This window comes from Penicillium waksmanii, assembly GCF_028829765.1.
Source record: "Penicillium waksmanii strain IBT 27052 chromosome Unknown utg000008l:1.0-5622682.0:1.0-5626561.0, whole genome shotgun sequence".
In the NCBI taxonomy this organism is placed as follows: domain Eukaryota; kingdom Fungi; phylum Ascomycota; class Eurotiomycetes; order Eurotiales; family Aspergillaceae; genus Penicillium; species Penicillium waksmanii.
Genome location: NW_026643254.1, coordinates 4811802 through 4831367, shown reverse-complemented (window position 1 = coordinate 4831367; position 19566 = coordinate 4811802). Strand labels below are relative to the sequence as shown.

The following is a 19566-nucleotide window of genomic DNA, read 5'->3' as shown; positions in this document are numbered from 1 at the left end:
ATAAATATATACCTGGTCTCGAGGGTTTGAGAGGAACTAGCCAAGTTTTATCTTGTTAGCGAGCTCGTTTTGTTGTCTCGCTTTATGCGACCCATGAATGTTACAGCGAGAATACTGGAAGACAGAACGAGGGTCCTCAATTACACAGAAAGACAGAGATTTCGCCCACCCTCCCAAACAGAAATTCGAGACGAAATAGATTCCTTGCCAGGATTTTCTTCAAACTATCTACCGTTTCGAGCCCAGCATGTCATTCTACGATGTATACAGCGGCACCTGGAAACTCAATTCTTCCAGTTCATCCTCCAATGGCTACCTTCTGAGTCGATTCAAGTTGGATGGAAATGTGCCGAGTCAGTGGAGCTGCACAGAGTTTTCAACTTCCTCGCCAAGTACCGGGGCAGCATTCAAGAGAGTCGCTTCAATTTGGCATGTAAAGCAGTTCAGCGGTGGCGCTGCGTTATCACGAACATTCGTCACGCCGCAGTTCACAGGATTGAGCAGGGACGATATAATCTGCTGCGAATGAACCGGATTGCGATCAAGCTAGTCAGATGCATTGCTGGGTTTGAAATGTCGCATAGCCTCCGTGGTCTTCAGAAATTTCTGCACTTGAAAATCTCAAATTTGGACCAGTTGAACAATCAGCTCCGGAAGAATCTAGATCAGCAATTATTGCTATGCGATACCCGTCCAAAGGTCCACGAAATACGCTTGAAATTGCTGCCCGAGGCTGCAAACAGACTCCAGCAATCTCATGAAGACAAATTCATCGCTGAAGTCAGTAATTACATAGGCACCGAGTTCGAATCCCCTTAAATTGACCTAAAATTCATATACTGTGTGAAACGTACGTACAGGTTAGAAATTGCGGAGAGTGAAGCTGAATATGATTAAACAAGCAGAAGAGTTAACTCAAGGGCACTAAAAATGTATTTCCTGGACTGAAGCATCTCCAAAGTCCGTCGCTTTCCGTACTCAAAATACCAAAGGGGCCATGGTTGCAAGAAATACTTCGGGCTCTTCAGCTATGCAAAGCATGGCTATATAATCACTATCATAGCCACCCGGGGGCTGATAAAGTCGTGGAGGAAACATCCCATTGTTGTTTTAATCGCTTCTCGGCTTCAGCTTCTTTGGCTCGTGATTTGTCTAGTGCTACCCTTAAGAGTATGATTGTTCGGATCAAGCGTGGATCTTTCACAGGCCCCTTCCCGGGATTGAAATGATACTGCAATACCAAATCCTGTGTGGATTCCATGATTGTGATGATAAGCTGGCGAAATATTTGAAAACAATCTTGATAGAATTCGTTCTCGCGTTCCTGCTGAGCCTTTTGTCGTAGCTTTTGTCTCCTCAAATCGTCATGTGGTATGTTGATCTGTCCCTTGCAAAGCTGTAGACGCGACCGTGTCATTTCCAAGGCCATCGTAGATCCTCTTGCCAAGGCAATTTGGTGATCTAGAAGGTTGATTTCAGGGGCCGATAAGCCAACCGAGGGAACTTTAGGAAAAGGGTTTGCTGAAGTCTCATGTTTTGCCGCATCAAGAGGTCTGCTGTAGATGCTCGAGCTATTGTCGGAAAAATCGGTTGGCATATTGCGGGATCTTGATCCATGCGGAAATAAAACCTTGTGACTGATTTGATAGGAGTAGCATTGAAATAAACAAGATCTAATCACTGAAGGGGGCGGAGTATGTACTAATGGCTAAATTCATGGTTGAAAACGTTGACTCATTAACGATCATTACTTTTTCGCAGCGGTAAAAGATTATCACCAGCGATCTCTGACTTCAACACTAGATAATAAATGATAGATTGCCAGTACTTCAAAGATACATTTTTTTTAAGTCGATATAACTTGCGCTCGAAATTGAATTGATGACGCATCCGTGCCCGAACAAAGTAAGAATGTGACGATCGGAAAGGGCCATGGGGATCACCGAAATGAAACTCTGCATTCCAATCAGATGCGTCACCAAAGAAAAATCTCTATAGTCGTCTTCTTTTGGACAGGCATGGTTGGTCGGAGAATTGAACCTGACGCTTTTTTCCATTATGACAGGAGCATTGCCTGTGTCGAGGCCACTCTAAGACCAAATGGTCCGCGCGCCCAAAAGGTGCAAAAGCCTGTTGATTATCAAGTAGCTTCTGTATGGATGTTGGAAAGCCTCCAATCCTGTCGCAGTGCCTGCCACTTATTATTTCTATGGATACCCTCTCCCCGAGGCTGGCCACCGGGAAGGCGACAGGCTTTCGAAAGTACCCGCAAAGATTGCAACAATTAAGCGAGCTCACATCTCCTAGATCACAACCGTGGCTAGTTTGAAACCGTGCACCGGGAAATTCGACTAACACTCGCTGGAGGATCGAAACAGCACCGGGTCTCGCACAAAGGATCGAGCCTCGGCATTGAAAGCTGTCGTGGCTTCTCACGGGGGTTTCATCCAGCTCAAAGAAAAACATTGCCGTCGCGAGAACTGCCCGAACGAGCGGATCTGGGACGGCGAATTTCATCTTTAGCATCTTTTCCAATGAATTGATATCATCTAACTCGGGTATTGGACCATGGATCTCATGATCAAGTCGAAAAACATCGGGCTTTGAATGATGAGGAAGATAATTGAGTGCTTCGAAATATCCTTGTTTCCCGTCCATCGAGGGGGAGAACATGAAGGCCCGGAGAAGGCGCGGGAGAGCACCCTCCCGTAGTCTACTACAACAGCCTGAGGAGGGATCTTGGACAGAAGACGACCACCCGGTTCCGACTGAAAGAAGGAGATCATGCCTTTCTGCCGCAGGCCAAACCATACTTGACTCGCGCAGAGCAATTGACAACGGATTGTTTGCACGCACTCCGCCATCTTGTAGCGGCCCTAGACCAGGTAACACTTTCGTCGAGAAATAACTCAAGATTGTCAGCTTGACGTGTTTAGAACACAACGGAAAGGGTAACTTACAAGGGTGCTGCAACGCTGGAGATTGTTCTGCCATATTATAAATAGTATTAGCAATGTCTACTATCGCCAATTTGAATGCGCACCTCCCATACGGAATTGGACTTACATTTCTATCAAATTCAGGTCCTCTTGATTGTCGTGGGGAGTCACAAAGTGATAGGCAGCAGGAGCTGCATTCCGACCCACTCCTCGATAGTTTGCCATCACGCATGCCTTTCCATCGGAGGTACGACTTGCTACAACAGCCACTCGACAGCCTGAGGGGCTCATGGTAGGAACATCAAAGACTCGACGACCAGGATTGATGGCTTCTTGTAAAGTTTCCGACAATCTTATCGAATCGTAGAGCCCGTGGGAGGTCAGATTGAATGCAGAGGCCAGCCAATGGGCGTAGCGAAGAATCGGATGCCTGTATTCACGACGGAATATCTTTCGAGACAGATCGGGGAATTTGAGGAAACAGCTGGTGGCTGAACTACCGTTGATGAAGATGTCAATTGCCGCCATTGCACCTAGAGGCAAGTGGTTGTAAGCTTTTAAGCATAGAAGCCAGTTCCTCCACCGGGGTCATACCTACCTACACTCGTTCCGGCGCACAAGTCCGGCAGCAATGCAATGGGTATACCAATGCGTTTTTCCAATGCACAGAGAAGTCCCAACTGTATGAGGCCGCGGACACCTCCTCCGTCTAGGCTGAGAATAACGGGGCGCTTTGTCGGAGGAATTTGACGGATGGTCATGTTGCACTTGCGTTCACAAATCGGACATTGGACAATTTCTACTTGATACGTGCTGGAGGGTTCAAAATTCCCAAATATCGCCACACAGGTGTCACACAATGCGTGTGTACATGGTAACATATGCTCTGGAGGCCGAAACAAGCAAACAAAGCAGGTGGTAGTGGAATATAGGTTTCCTCCCTGACGATGAAATTGGCCAAGTGCATCTTTGCGGATAGATGAGGAAGTTCGGTTGACGCTAAATTCCGCGAACCTTTCAACAAAGCGCGATCGAATACGTTCGGTGAGACTCCCAAAAGGATAAGCGTTCCAGATATCTGTACAATGAGCCTCGTATAGGACGGTGAAGACTACCGAGGGAGGGAATCCTAAAATCGTTAGCGTTGGTATTTAGTTGGGGACTGTCAGCCCTACCGTGCATGCCCGGTGGATAAGAATCCATCAGAAAAGCCGAAGCGACAACTTCGATCAATCCTTCTGGAACAGTACTATGGTTGACAGAGGACATCGCGCTGTGCAAAAGCTCGTGCAGGAATTCATCTTTCTTCTCGGTTTTGGGGAACCCTATGCGAGCTTGAGCCAGCAGATCTAATGGCGATGCTTTCCAGAGCTGGCCATTGGCTGGAACACTTGCGCCCCAGAATGAGCTCAGATGAAATGCAGAAAACCGACCACAGACTATCTCATCTTCGGCGTGGATTGACTGCAGCTTCTCGGATATAAGGGCCCACAACGGCTCAAAAGCGATCGTGTCAGAAAGACTGGATCTTGAACTCAGATCTAGGAATGTGATCCTCCCTCCCTCGACTATCTGACGCAGTTTTTCATATCTTGGTGAGGCGATCGCTGGCCCGTGAATGTTCGTATTGATTATAATGATCACCTCGGGTGAAGATCGAATAGCTTGGCTCCCGACTTGCAGCTGCCTATGTGGTTGCTGGAGCAAACCTTGCGTGGCTTTGAGATCGGATTCGGATTCGACAAACAAGCACAAGACCCGAGTCCATGGTAGGACGAGCTGTCTTTTTGTTTCTTCCTGTATTGATTCAGCGGAATACAAGTCTCCCGCCTTCGAGATTGCATATTTTCGATGCTTGGTGGTCGCGTGTCTGAGCCATTTGGTATCGCCAGTACTCTGCTGTAAGCATAGATTGCTCTCAGCAATCATGAGAGGACTATCCGTATTGATAGCCTTATGGTCAATATGTAGGCGGATCAGCCCATTAGCACCCTTGCGGGTGACATTATTTTGTGGAAGGAAAGATCGTAGAGCTCTGATTCGGCTTTTATGACCTGCGAAGTAAATTAAATCCGGATATTGGCGTTCAGGAAACGGCATCCCCTTCACAAGCTCTCCTAGCCGGTCCGTATCAACTAAAGTCCAATCCTCTCCTTCTCTGACAATATCTAGCCATGCTGCCATCGCGGGTGGTAGCTGCTTCGGGTTAAGAAATGAAGACCACAATGCTAGAACGCTTTTATATCTGAAAGTTTGTTCTAATTCCGATACCGGGACCTCATCTTTATTATTTTTTTTTTCCAGAAATTAGCCTCAAAAAGTAGTAACAGTTGTGCATTTCTCAAAAATCCCCTAAGATTTACTCCGAGAAGCACACATTATGGAGTAATGATCATCATTATGAGGAAAGCATTACAAATACTACCTCTGTCGGTTTCTTTATTGGGTTTTGATACTCAACAAATAAGCTTTGAACTCGAAGGTATCCCTTAACAGTGACTGAAAGTGTATAAATACCTCATACAGTATTGGATTTGGACAGGTAGGATTTTACTTATTGGCAAAACTCAGAAAGCATGTCTACCAACTCCCAAGCCCCGTTGATGCTGCCTCCAGCCCGAATTTATGCAAGAGAGAATGCCACCTTGACCAGAGAGAATACGGACGGTCCCAGCAATGACAAAGAGGATCAATACTTAGGAATGCTAAAGGAAGAGGACCAAATGGACGCAACCTACAACATCACAGCTAGTGCGGCCAACTGGGCGCTTCTAGCCGGGTACCTTGTCATCCCAGGTACCTTCGCATCACTACAGACATCCAAGGAAATTGAACATGTTTTGACATCTAACAAAACGGGCCGCGTTATATTCCACACCATTCAAAATCCACCACTGCTCGGGATTGCCTGTTTGTTTCTTGCAAGCGGCATAGCAGCAATGCTGTGGCTACTTCACTTTCCGCACCTAAGGGGAAACTACGTGTGGCTGACGAACAAGATTTTCATGTAAGTAAGACTTGGGTGTTGTATTGGCCAGAAGGTAGGAAGGGCTACTAACTCCTATAACAGGCCAGTAACTTTAAACGCCGGTGCGGGACTGCTTACCACCTTGATCAATGTTTTCGCATCAAATCGAGGGGTTTGGTCGGTGATGGCTATAGTAACAACTGTTGTCACTGGGGCAACATTTATTATCTTTTTGGCTGTTTTGCTAGTTTACAAGCTCTATAAACTACCCCCGTTGAACGGGCAAAGAATTGGTCTCCAAAATCTGCCACCCGGCCGCACGGAAGATTCCTAACCATCTGCAGCGGGTAATGGTAAAAGCTGAAGAGTGTACCATTATTGTACTGCCAGTGCTCTTGGAGTTTCATGCGGTGCAGGGGACGATGAGAATGAATGAAGGTTGGAGTTTAAAACAAACGAGAATGTGGAAATTCTTCCGGGCCTTTATCACGCGTTTTGTCCAGACTAATATATGGATTAAATATATTCTCTCGGTAGTGAAGAAATTTGCAATTGATATTGCGGAGTTTTTTTTTTACAATGTAAAGCATGGCAGCACCGTAGAAACCAGGATTGTCTATTGCAGTCGCCTGACAGGGTAGCTTGAGGCAATTTCTCAACTACAGTAATTATTTACGATCTCACAGTAGATATGTACCCATCGAGCTGCTTGGGCTTCACACGCTTGCCCATAACCGATAAATATATGACATCATTGTCATACTTTGAAGAGGAAATGTTGCCTGTACAGTATATCAATCTCTTCACATTTAAATACCAACATGCTTTACAGAAACTCACCGCTAGACCGGCAGAATATATCTCTTTTTCGCGTCTCCCTCCCCGGCTCTTTCTATACGCCTGTTTGGTAAAGACACATCTGCTCTCTACAAACGGTCAAGGTGGTCCCAGTCTGAGTGTACTAACTGGATCGCATCAATAGATGACCCAAATCACTGAACTTTATTTATCAAATCTGTGAACCTACTGAAAGATGGTTGCCGAGTAAAACACATACATAGCGCTGGTAACCCTGTCTTATCTTGTCAAAACTTTCACTGAATTGAGGCACTAAGCCAAATTATGCTTTTCATCAACTTCTTGAGATTGAACAATATTTTTCCGAACCTACAATTCTTTAATACTGAATTTCCTCGAAGTGATACTAAGTGGATAGAAGATGTAGTTGATGGAATAAAGTTCACAGAGGATAGTCGTTCGATTCCATTTTTGAGTCATGTACTTGCATCATACTCAAAGGCTGTTTGAGTCTCTATTTTGATGAAAAATTATGCATAGCTGAAAAGCGTTCCGATGTCTCTTTTACGTGATTCAAATCTTAGATCAGCGGTATTTAGAAAGAATATAAATAGGCCTGGCTGAGTCCCCCATGCATTAACCTTAAGATATTTCACAATCAGTCATTCAAAATGTCTCATCGTCATTTTAAAGGCCCGAAGAATGGCATTTGCAAAGCTCAATCAGCGATTAGAAGCGATAAGAAACTTTCCAAACTCGCAGAACAGGGGCTTTCGGCACTGGAGGATACCATTCCTTGGCCCAAGGAAGATAGTTGTACGCAACAAGCTGTATCTTTCGGTGGGACAGGCAAAGTTGCGAATCACGAAGACACCCCACGCCATCATATGAGTACCTCAGATGAGCAATATCCCGAGCCCAAAAAGCAGACTAAGATACTACTCAAAGAGCTCGAATGCAATGATGATCCTGCCGAGGCACAAAATCTCGAAGGGAATTCTTTCTGGCACAACATGAGCAAGTGATGGAGTCAAAATTATTCTTTTGAATCAATCTCTTATTCTTCTAAGCTGTACTGGCCCAATACAAGTGACACGTGACTTTTCCAGAATTGTGGTTGAGCAAGTCATATATTTGCGATTCTTCAAGTTTCCAGCAAAATTACAGACAATGAAGCTTTATACTTATCTTGTGAAAGTGCTTATTTTCAATTAAAAAAGAATTTTGGTAATTTTAATGAAGAGATCTTCACTATAAAACACTACCACAAGCCCAAAGCCTCAGTGTCGTTGTTAGAAAAACAGAGAATACTCTCAAGCTGAATGAAGTCTCTCAGGGTAAACTTTGTTAAATTCAATGATTGATGTAGACGCAGCGCAATTAGGCTCTCTTTATGCTCTTCGCTGTGTGCTATCTTACTCTACATCCAACAGGGCTTCAGAGAAAGAAAAATGGACTGACTTCTTGGCGGAACGTAGGTCATGGCTTTGCCGCTTTAATAGGAACAAGTAGTTTTATGGCAAATATAGGAGGAAAGATAATCACGACAGAAAGATGCTCTTATGTTAGCTCATGGACCATAAAGAATGAAGTAATGCGGCCGACTGCAATCTTGGAGTATCACATTTGAGGCACATATTCCTGCCTTGCAGCCCACCTGCCGAGATTCCTTTATCAGCCCTCGGATTCTCCCTCTCCAATGGGTCTATGCCCCCCTTAATAGTTCTATTTCGTCGAGTCTGGCAAGCTCTTGTGAATTGGGTTGGGATATTGTAATCTCTTGAAAATAGACAGTGAGCACATTGCAATAGATTAATTTCTAACAAAATGTGAAGTATATAAGACTCACTAGTTGATCTTGTGAAAGTGGCCAACCTTCCAAAGTCGTCGCCAGTGTGTAAATTTGGCCAGAACCTTTCATCCGAATGCTCAGATGAATATCAGCAGCACATTCAGAACTGTATTCGGACAGCTTTTTGAAAATTGTTTCCCTTCTTCTTCGAGCTTTCTGACCAGATGCACTTCTGGGTTTCGCAATTGAGCGCGGGGAATCATCCATTATGAAAGAAAGTTTGAAAAAGGATCAATCGCGACAGATTAATATCGACTTAATATCTGACATGTCCTATTGTTTAAGTAAGCGTTACGAAATGAATGAAAATTCAATTAAAGAAAGTACGAGTGAGAGATCAAGAAGGAACAAAGTGAAGATTTTCTGTTAGGTGAGCGACCGCCTTTCATCACAGTTGGTCGAGGAGTATCGGTTTCGGTGAATCTTAAACGTTTCAGCAAACGGACGGACACCATCTGTTCAACTTCAACTCCATCAGCTAGAATCATGCAGGAGAGCGCACATAGTATCCAATATGAAATTACACGGTGGTAATTAGAGTCACATTATTGTTTCAGCTACAGCGTAAGATTCATTCTCGCATAGTATACCTCCACCTGAAGAAATTGAGCCCAATTCATAGTATCACAAAAACACCACAATCAGTTGGCAGCCTCACATTAGACCAATAAGCTTCGTGCGATGTAAGGAAAATAATTGCTTTAACACATGCAGTGAGCAAGGCACTCGCAGTTATTTATTCGAGGTCCAGTGATGGGTCTCGTTTAGCTGGCGATATTTTCTGCATATTTAAAAAGCTTGGTTCAGTTCCCATACATATGTTTCAAACGTAAAATTTGTCCTCGAATGCCATTGCATTCCGATTGCTACTATGAAGCTGTCTGTGTGGAACATTCTGCTATTTGGGACACCAATTTGGCTAGTTCGTTCCCACCTCACCATGACGTCACCTGAACCATATGGCAAGGATACCCTGAATAATTCGCCATTGGCTGCTGATGGTAGTGATTTTCCTTGCAAGCTTCGCCAAGGCAGTTTTCAAGCTCCTTCGCATGAAAATGTCTATCATATCGGAGATAACCAGACAGTCCGCCTTATAGGGAGTGCAACACATGGCGGCGGGTCTTGTCAAATCAGTCTCACAACTGATCTCGAACCGAGTAAAAATTCAAAGTGGAATGTTATCAAGTCATTTGAAGGTGGCTGTCCCTCAGATGTATCACGGAACCTCAATGGTATGTGGAACACTGACCATGATCTTGAACTTCCTTTCACGATTCCAGAAGGTATTCAACCAGGAAAATACACCTTAGCTTGGACTTGGTTCAACAAACTCGGAAACCGTGAAATGTACATGAACTGTGCCCCAATCACAGTGACCAATGCGCCACTAGATCCTCCGTCCAGAAATGTGGCGGATGCCCCGGCTTTCCCCTCCATGTTTGTTGCAAATATCAACGGCTGCATGACGACGGAGGGTGTGGATATTAGTTTTCCCGAGCCGGGAAATTTTGTGGAATCCAAGAGACAGGTAGAGAAGCGCCCTGAAGAAAGTGGACCAGTATGCGTTGGGTTCCCTCGCTTTGGTGGCTCCGCAGCTTCGGAAAGCGCCAAGCCGGTTATGGCAACAGCTTATATCCCTAAGACCAACAGTGGTCCAACTTCCAAATTTTGCAAATGTGGCTGCCATAGTTTGTATCCTACGATCGCCGCCCGAAGCCGCAAATCGACTTCATAGGGTGTCGAGAACGCGGGAATTATAATTTGACGAGGAACAAGCAATTCTCCTGTGATATTTAGGCGAGTTGATTTTATGTCATTTTTTGTCAGGATAAAGAATTGATGTACTGGCTAGTACTGAACATGTCCAATAGAAACATATGATTGATTGATTAAAGATGAGAGTGGTTGAACACTCGTGAGAGTCTGTATCATCTAGTTTCGGTGTGTTACGACACCATACTCCGAGTCTACACCGAATACCACACGAATACGTGGGGAATTGGGCGGACGATGAACATCCCACCCAAAAGCGTCTTAGTGGTATTTGACCACTCTTTCCGCTCGACATTTTTCAATAGAAAGGGCCTTTCTGTGGAACTCCATAAATGAATACGAAAACCCTCAGTCCAACGCTACCATGATTATCGTGTCCGAATTTCGACATTGGCCAACGTTTTACGGAAGACGGGGAGGGTTACCATTTCACAATATAACATCCGAAAGTATGGATTAATGATATTGGACCAAACATTAGCTGCATTGATACAGTACCAAGACGTAATTTACGAAACCCATCACGGGCAGTGTCAAGAGCGAAAAAGCGACTTACACTTATGCAGTACAGTAAATGTATACAGTACCAACATCACTCTCTCTGTAGTAAATATTGGATAAACTATAACCCTGATGACATATACATATGTTATATTACTTTTAGGTAGCTATGAGGTTCCAGCTTCGGTTATCTGACCCGATAACCAGGAGATGGCTGGCTCCGAGACTACTACATTCGCTAGACTAAGACCAACCACTCAATCTCAAACATCCAGTCATATCCTTCTTTTCTGTCAGACTTCATTCAGGTATATCATATTCAAGATCCTTCAATGGCGATAAATTGAAATGAATGTCACCAGCCGATAAACCCACATTTTCAGGATTTGCGCCAAGCTTTACGAGCATCGCCGTATGCTGATTCGTATTCTCATGATCATATCTTAATGCCCTGTCTATCTGCTCCTGACTAGCATGTGGTATGATATTCTCCAGGAGCTGTTGCTTCATCTCACTTTCGCCGTTCATTATGTGTTCCAGGACAGAATGACCAACACTGTCTCGAGCAGTGACGTCCGCGCCATGTCTAATCAAGCTCTCAATTATCTCTCTATATCCCAAGTAGCCCGCTTCAATGAGTGGTGTATACCCGAGCAAGCCTCTCCGGTTCACGTTTGTTCCGATAAGGACTAGTGCATTAAGCATGTCCACGGAGCGGGTAGATATTGCATATGTCATCGCGGTGTGGCCCATACGGTCGAGCTGGCTGACATAGTCAGCTTGCTCTGACTTGGACATTTCTTTTAAAATCCGATGGACGACGTTGAAGACCTGCGGAGCCCTTCTTAAGATGGCAACATGTAATATATTCATGCTTAATTTATCCGTATCGAATACAGCATGCGGGCTTCGTTGTAGATAAAAGCCACCGATTCCTTGAAATCCTCGAAGAACACAGCTGTGTGAGACTGGCCATTCAGACTCGGCACATGTAGATATAATGGACCCCATGATTCTCTCCGGACATTCAATATCTTCGAAGATGTTCGTCAGGATACAAATATCTCTTAGTATTGGTTGCTCACACTGTATCGAGCTTTGAACAATCTTGTATAGCCAAGACCTTGGCCACTGATTTCCGTTGAACAGTATAGCTAGAGCATTTAGATGTCGAAGCGTGGGGCCCACCTTGTTCTTGAGAAAATCGAGCGAGGCAATAAAAAAGTCCCATCTGCAGAACACAAACGAGATCGTGTCCTCAAGTGACAGGAAGTCCAGTATGTCGTATAATAACTCAGGAGGGAGCGAAAGAATGGCACTGGTTATATCGCTTAACCGATCGTTACTAGACTTTAGTTGCTGTTCCATCTTCGACACTCTGGTTTTCAAAGGCTTAACCCGAACAAGCTGTTGATGTTGATGTCGATGAAATTTCTCTGGCGTGGGGCTCAGAGGTTTTGATATTAAAAAGGGTTGAAAAGTACTAGTTATGGCTTCTGAATATCCTTCGTATTCAAATTTGATGTCGACAAGGAAATTGAGTATGTTATGTAAGCGTATGTGATGCTATCTCGATATTAGTGAGCTGTGAGCATCCGCCCTCATTTATACTTAACATATCAGATTTGTGTCAACAATATGAATGATGCATTTGAAGTCCAAAGATATCTGCGGCAAAGAAATAAATTTTGCTCTGATTCCTTCTTCCAATTTCGTCAAACATCTATGAACTTGATTCATGATATTCTTTATGCTGTCAATCCACCCTTCAGGTTAGGCTCAAATTAATAAAAGAGGCATATATGATGGCTCACTGTAACTATTTGAGAGAATCCTTCTTGGGATATTAGTTACCCTTGGTTAAGTAGACGAGCTAGCCCGGCCTAATCGGAGATATATGGGCTAGGAATCGGTCTGTGATCTACCCCCGCCTCCCCTTATTTTAAGAGTGGAATATACAGCGGATTGGGCCTTGCCTAATATTATTCATAAAAGTCTCCCTCATATAGGCCTGCGATAGCTCTGGGTAGACTGGTTTTAGCGGAATAATTAAGACCATATTGTAGTCCTCAAATCCACAGAGCTGTACGAATCCTTCTCTCAGCCGAATTGTCTTAGCTTGCGAAAAAGAATACCAGGAGAGTAAGCCGCGGGATTTCGGCAAACAAGTATGCCAGAAAAACTTGTAGAAAAGACGAAAAGACGACGTGTATTGAGGTGTGTTAGCTTGATCGAAGGCCGGTCTCATGCAAGATCGCTCAGAGGAAACACTTCTCGTATCGCAGGGGATACCCAGGGTATGCTCACACATCAGCTCTATAGCTAGGGCCTATGAAACACTGCAGTGGGAATTTTTCAATCATCATCAGCTTCAACAATACCCTTTGTCGCAAAACAAGAGGCACTTGAGCATTTCAAGTCATAGAGCTTTGTACGGGGTCCATTCTCAGTCATTCCTCTAAAATACACTTCTTACCTCCATATACTTATTCCAGTAGACATTCATCATGCATAGGTCAATGGAAGGATGGGTAATAAAAGTCCTACGTGACTCGACTCGACTCGACTCAGGAAGCCTAGAGCTAACGATATCTACATCAATGCCCATTTCTTTATTACCGCGTTGCTGCTTGAGCTTAAATATTTTCTCCTTGTTTCATTCCTCTTTTATCGTCGAGCAAGGCAAAGAAGGAGGATGCTGGACAAGCGTTGCTGCGGAAGAGGAACATCGTTCGAGCATTTCAGCGGCTTTGGCGAGGAATCATTTCCGATCCCTGAAAATTGACGCTTAATCCTCAATATAGGTTGCTCTCTGTCATACTTTTATTTCAATTTCTTGAGAATTTTATCATATTCTTTCTTTGTGGTTCCTGCCAGCTCATGGGTCAATTTTCTGTAGGTTTCATATCTAGGTGTTCTTTGTGCTTTGACCGGGGCTTTGAAAGGGTCGAACGATCTCATCACGCTGGCGTATCAATTTTCTAACCACTTTCAGCTGATTTAGAGAGAATGTTTGCTCGGTAGTCGGCCTCTGTGGACGATTTAGATCCACAGTGCGACTCATTCGGCAGGCTGCACGCATAAGATCACCCTCCGGATCAAGGCCGTGAATTATCGTAGGCAATCTATTTGAGATTCTTTCACCAAGGTAAAGTTCCAGGAAGGTTCTGATATCGGCATGATGCATGACAAGAATGTGTCTTGAATCATTCATAGAACCTAAAATTAATTTAGCCTGTTGCAACTGCAGACCCAACAAGAGCTCTTATCACTGCTATCTAGAGCGGTTACGGATCCATAGCATAGACTATATGGAAGTGTCGCCTTCCGTATACTTGTATTCTCTCCCATCTTCTCGACCCATGGTTCCAAGGTTGAGCAAGGAAGAAGTTTAGCAGGAGAGATGCCAGTCCCGTTCAAGGTCTTCTCCGACGTCCGTAATACAGGGACATCATCCATTCCGGGTTCGATTTGTAGTTTTAGCCCACTACACTCTTCGCGAATTTGGATCTGGGGAAGCTGACTTGCAGAAGCAAGTACTTCTTTGCCGTCAACGCGGTCAAATGCACGATCGGCGAATAGACGGTCTAACAAAAATACATGAGGACTGAGAACCAACGAAGGATTGAAGATGATTTCTGGTAGAATATAGTTGTTCCTGGGAAGGTTTTAGCAAGAGTCAAGAATGTAGTCTTGTGTACTCACGCGTCCTTGGCACCCAGCCAGTCCTTCGTGAACTCGAAAGTAAATTCAATCACAATGCGATGTGGGCCACCTCGTGGATCGCGTAGGAGGCTTACTTGAATATGAGGGTATCGCAGATTAAGTATGGCCTGCGGTCGGTTTGTTGTGAGACGTGCGAGCTGCAAGAAAAGTCCAAGCTCAATGCGGTGGCGGCCATGCAGAGACTTTTTCTCTGTTGTGCTGATGGTGGTTTCCACGACTTTAACCAAATCCTGAACATTCATAGGCGACTTATCCCTCATTTTTCCGCCAATCTATACTTCTGGGCCAATCTTCGAGTGACCTATTTTCGACAGTGTCAGTGCCACACAGCTGAGATGAGAGACGATGGGAGCTCATACTCCCCGAATCTGACAATTCATTTGGTTATTAACTTTTTTATAGGTGGAACTTTCCTCAACTAGTCGAGTTACCTTCCAAAACGTGTCCAAAGAGCTTTTACGCTTAATACCTGGAAGTCTTCTTCCATTCTTGCTGCATCGTAGATTGAGAATCCATTCGAGGAAATTGTATATTATCGGAGTGGTTATAAGATAGTATTCCTCACCAGGGTTCTTCCGAATGAGACAGCAGAACTTTATGTTTGCATTGGCCAGCTGGGGAATGGGGGTTAAGACAGGATTACAAGTAGCACTCACTGGTACCATTTTTCTTCAACGCGGTGGGGAAGGGCCGTGTTGCCTTTGTCGTAGTCTTCTTGTTTGTCAGTTACCTCGTCGAAATTACTGAGTTGCTGAATGTAGTACCCCGGCGGGTGCTCGTTGACTGCGAAGAGTAGTATAGCGTCACAAGCATGCTCCGGCTGAGCTGCATTCTCCTCGGACTCGGCAAAATCTGTTTCAGATACGCTATCAACGTCACTGTCTGTTACAGGGTAGTTAAACCCACTTCGTGACGGGCTGTTGCGACTGGGACATCGACGGCGCATCATTTGATATTCCTATCGTCAGTATACAAGAACAAACAATTTGCAGATGGGACCGAGGTGAACGTTTGAAATGTAAAGCAGTAGTAGACCTTGGATGAGCGAGATTTGTGAGACAGAAATCTATGCCGTGGCGAGGACAAACGAGAAAAATCTTCTTATCGATTCCCGCAGAAATTTTCAAGAAAACGAATGGTACCGAAGCCAGGGGCCTGAAGGTATTCCGAAATACAGAAGGATGGGGGCGCTGGAGTGGATCCGACGGAACGAATGAGAGGCTACTACGGCGCCGCCGCGCTTCGGGTATTCCCCAACGTGACGGTGAGTGGGTGAGTGGGTGCGTGGTTTATAGTCAAAGTGAGTGGCGGGAAATTTGGCAAATGGCCGACCGAGAAACGCTCTGCAACCATTGTCGGCTGCCTACTTGCTGCCATCGAGTTTGATATTCTGCAAACTCGTTGTATGCTTCTTCACATTTAAAACGTGACTTAAGGAGATCTCGACTCGGCATGAAATTTCTAATAGGTCATATACCCTTGCTTGATACGAAAATATTGAATGTACAGAAAATAGACACAAAGAACGAACATCACTTGAAGTTTATATCAAAGCTCATTGAAAGATTTCGGAGCAGGAAGTGTAACCAATCTCGAATCGCAAAAGAAGAAACACACTCTATAACCTCTTGAAAGCCTAGCTAGTGATTTTAAAGTAATACAAGCTTGCTGCTCAGGGCAAGGGCAGCCCAAGAACCGATAGAGGTAAGCAAGAAACAATTCCGTGTGCACCTTGCGCATGGTTCAGTAGCGCTGATTTAGACACCAGTTGCTCTCCACAAATCGTGCACTCGTGTTGCATATCGCTTGAGTACGGTTTGATATGTTTGTTCACGAAGTGTCGGCTGAGAGACCCTGAGTTCTTGAACATCCGCAGTCGTTCAATTTCCGGCAGCATTGGATTACCAAGGCAGATAAAGCAAATTGTCGATCTCTCTTCTGGGGATTTGACGCAGACCAGAGCGATTGCTTGTGAAATGGCGTCGTCCTTTGCACCTGAAGCAGCCGGCCTCTGCTTTTTAGGCACATGATTAGCTGGCGAAGTGGCGACAGCATCGGCAGAGCGTTTTTGTATCGTATGGGCCCGGGAGGGTGCGCCCTCTTCTGCATCACAAACGGCAATCACTGCATTGATGGCAGCAATTCTTCGCTCATACTCTTTCTCAGTAGTTGCACCTGGCATGGTCAGGACCGTGTCGATAAGCGTCATATGTTGTGGTGTCATATAGCCAGTACTTTCTAGCGCAACCTTAACCTCTGCGTCAACCATTTTCCCTGACAGCTGCCGTTCGCTGTCGATCACCGGCTGTTCATTCTTGTAACGTTCCAGGTTCTCACGAATCAAGCGATGACGTTGTCGACTTTTCTCATTGCGTACTTGCTTCACTGAGCGGTCATACAGCTTCTCGGCGTGAACATATTTCTTTTGAAGCGTCTCCGCATTCTTCTTCCGAAACTTCCACCGCTTACGGATCGCTCGAAAGTAAGGGCCCTTCTGTGGTGGTCCATCGCCAAACTCCCGCTCCAGTGCAACTTGAGCTTCTTCGTAGGTGCACTTTTTCTCGTTGCGATTCCGCATTTTCGCCTCTTTCTTGCTTTCCAGGACACGTACACAGGGAAGATCATTGATGCAGCTCGAATCGTCCAGTCGCCAGGGTCTGCGGGGATCAATAGACCGACTCATAGACGAGGCAAACCGCATCAGTTGCTTCTGAGCGGGCATGCCTCGCACAATTGCCTGAGTATCTACGTGAATACCCACGCTGTAATGCCGAACAAAAGTATCGATGCTAGCGTGTTGCAGCATCACGTTCTGCAACTCATTCGTTACATCCGCTGAATGTCGGATTAGCAGAAAGAATCATAATATTTGGTGTATCACTCACGACTATCGTTAAACGCTTTTGCTGCACCGTATCGGAGGCAGTACGGCTTTGCGACTTCAGCGAATCCCGTTATCTCACCACCCCGTTTCATGCGGTAGCTCAGCCAGCCCCGCGTAAGTTGCTGATCAAGTGCGATTCTAATCCCATCGGGTTCCCGCAATGCTTGGCAGAACACATAGCTATCAAGAATTTCGTCTTTCAGCTTTAACTCCTGCTGACCAAGTCCATCTAAGATACCAAGACTGTATAATTTCTCGGCGGAGTCCAACGTGGGCCCATTTGTAGAAAGAGTTTTGAATGCCTTGATCTTCAAGAGCATACCCAGCAAAAATATATGTGGACTCAGGACCAATGTAGGATCGAAGATAATTTCCGGGAGTGGGAAGGTGTTTCTATTAATGATCATAAGCAGACTGGTGTGAGGATAACTTATAGGAGCTGGCCTCGTATGCAAATGGGAACCGAGGATGCGATGGGGCCAGGAGGCCGCTGAGGAAAAGTAAGAGAGAGGGGGAAGCAGGGTAGGGAAGCATAAAGGTAGACTAGGATAGAAATCACTTACGACTCCTTCTCTCCTAGAAATGATTTTGTGAACTCAGGTGTAAGATAAATGAAAAGTCGAGGGCGGCTTCCATTTGGATCCCGAATCAGTGTTAACATCAGGTCTCGAAAGCGTAGTCTCAGTAGCGCCCCGGGGCGACTACCAGTGATAGCTGCCAGCTGACAGAAAAGAAGTAGTTGTACCCGGTACCACCCACAAGGAAAAGTCATCTCTGTCGTGCATAGGATCACTCGGGCGAACTCAGCCACGTCTTCGATATACATTGTCGCTTTCGGGCGAGGCTTTAGAGAAAGTTTCTCCTCCTTCGCGACTATTGCCAACACCTACAGAAAATTAGCCGGGCATAATTTGCATAGAGGTCAATGGTCAATTCGGGATCTCACATCGCGGATTTTGACCTGGATATCTCCGCTAAGGCCATGTCCAACCTTGGCCTTGTAAATGAGATGCCACCACTTCCAGAATGCGTCTAAGGAGCTTTTGGTTTTCAGCCCTGGGGCATAGCGTCCTTTTTTCCCTCGTCGCTGTCTGCAACGCCAGGAGAAGAGCGCCTTCAGGAAGCGGACCGTTTCTTCTGTATCAGAGAGTCGAGACAAACATTCCACCGGGTCTATTTTCGCGCCTTTACAGAACCTAGAACAATTAGGATCTGAGAGCTGTGAGCAGGTGAGCAATGTCTTACTTTTCCCAATAATCTCGAGTTTCATCCAATCTCTCTTCAGTTTTCGGACTATATCGTTTCTGCCGAAGCTGAGAAACGTCCAGGGACTCCGCCTCTTTAAGAAAATATTCTGGTGAGAGTTCCTCTTCGACTTCAGTCTCATCCTCGGATTCATATTCTGCTTCGCTGTCGGAATCGGAATCACTTAGCGCGCTGTCGGTGTCGGTGTCGACGTCAGAAGCGTTGGTCGAGAAGATCGCGGGAATGTCGTCAGAGCTAACATCGCTCTCATTGTCGGACAGAGTGCAACTGGGAGGAGGCATGGCGATCCAGTGCTACGGGTCAAGGAAGGAGAGCAAGGTAGAAATACAAAGTAAAAGAAAATGGTGATAGACGATGCTGAAACTCTTGTCATTGAAGTCTCTCGTGTCCCGAGATCGACCCAAGGGTTGTGAGACTGCTGGGGAAAAAAGATCGATCGAGGGCCATGGCAGTCGATACTTATAGGCGAAGTATTCCAGGGAAGGGACGGTTCCCATTAAAGGAGCCATGGTTGGCAATTCAGTCCGCCAGGAGGGCGACAGCGTAGGAGCGAGGATAGGGCCCTGCGGCCGCCACTGTACGAATGGACATCTGGAACGGTGGATCCAGGCACCAGGCACGGCGGGCATGCAGCGCGGGTGGCAGTAGGCCTGCGGCCGTGGGCTTTATTTCACGTGATCCTCGGTGAGCAAGCGGCCTAAAACGGCGCCCAAAGCAGCCGTTTCTGGCCTCCCATTCACCGTCTCATGCATATTTGTAGTTAAGTTTGAAATAATAGTAAAAGAAGATCTTATATTCTATATAGGCTTTTAATTAGCCAGCTTTTAATAGCCAAAAGAGAAAGTTAGTAAATAAG

At 45.4% G+C, this 19566-nt stretch overlaps 7 protein-coding genes across 7 annotated transcripts; 3 read left to right on the top strand and 4 right to left on the bottom strand.

Annotated features, from left to right (window-relative positions):
• Positions 1 to 1057: 1057 nt before the first annotated feature.
• N7481_010165 (patatin-like phospholipase family protein) lies at positions 1058 to 5123 on the bottom strand (the record flags this gene model as incomplete). The annotated part of the gene is made up of 6 exons (XM_057269384.1): positions 1058 to 1571; positions 2357 to 2908; positions 2961 to 2987; positions 3067 to 3472; positions 3538 to 4068; positions 4115 to 5123. 6 exons carry the CDS (start codon positions 5121 to 5123, stop codon positions 1058 to 1060), a joined length of 3039 nt encoding a protein of 1012 aa, XP_057120061.1.
• A 392-nt stretch (positions 5124 to 5515) lies between these two features.
• On the top strand, positions 5516 to 6241 carry N7481_010164 (uncharacterized protein; the record flags this gene model as incomplete). The annotated part of the gene is made up of 2 exons (XM_057269383.1): positions 5516 to 5946; positions 6010 to 6241. The coding sequence occupies 2 exons, from the start codon at positions 5516 to 5518 to the stop codon at positions 6239 to 6241; spliced, it is 663 nt and encodes a 220-aa protein (XP_057120060.1).
• Positions 6242 to 7376: 1135 nt separating this feature from the next.
• Positions 7377 to 7730, top strand: N7481_010163 (uncharacterized protein; the record flags this gene model as incomplete). Its single annotated transcript, XM_057269382.1, has 1 exon — positions 7377 to 7730. One exon carries the CDS (start codon positions 7377 to 7379, stop codon positions 7728 to 7730), a length of 354 nt encoding a protein of 117 aa, XP_057120059.1.
• A 1767-nt stretch (positions 7731 to 9497) lies between these two features.
• Positions 9498 to 10295, top strand: N7481_010162 (uncharacterized protein; the record flags this gene model as incomplete). The annotated part of the gene is made up of 1 exon (XM_057269381.1): positions 9498 to 10295. The coding sequence occupies one exon, from the start codon at positions 9498 to 9500 to the stop codon at positions 10293 to 10295; it is 798 nt and encodes a 265-aa protein (XP_057120058.1).
• An 839-nt stretch (positions 10296 to 11134) lies between these two features.
• N7481_010161 (ankyrin repeat domain-containing protein) lies at positions 11135 to 12202 on the bottom strand (the record flags this gene model as incomplete). Its single annotated transcript, XM_057269380.1, has 1 exon — positions 11135 to 12202. One exon carries the CDS (start codon positions 12200 to 12202, stop codon positions 11135 to 11137), a length of 1068 nt encoding a protein of 355 aa, XP_057120057.1.
• A 1540-nt stretch (positions 12203 to 13742) lies between these two features.
• On the bottom strand, positions 13743 to 14820 carry N7481_010160 (uncharacterized protein; the record flags this gene model as incomplete). Its single annotated transcript, XM_057269379.1, has 3 exons — positions 13743 to 14053; positions 14107 to 14492; positions 14540 to 14820. The coding sequence occupies 3 exons, from the start codon at positions 14818 to 14820 to the stop codon at positions 13743 to 13745; spliced, it is 978 nt and encodes a 325-aa protein (XP_057120056.1).
• A 1412-nt stretch (positions 14821 to 16232) lies between these two features.
• Positions 16233 to 18991, bottom strand: N7481_010159 (DUF3435 domain-containing protein; the record flags this gene model as incomplete). The annotated part of the gene is made up of 5 exons (XM_057269378.1): positions 16233 to 17395; positions 17446 to 17837; positions 18008 to 18330; positions 18391 to 18640; positions 18690 to 18991. The coding sequence occupies 5 exons, from the start codon at positions 18989 to 18991 to the stop codon at positions 16233 to 16235; spliced, it is 2430 nt and encodes an 809-aa protein (XP_057120055.1).
• Between the last annotated feature and the right edge of the window lie 575 nt (positions 18992 to 19566).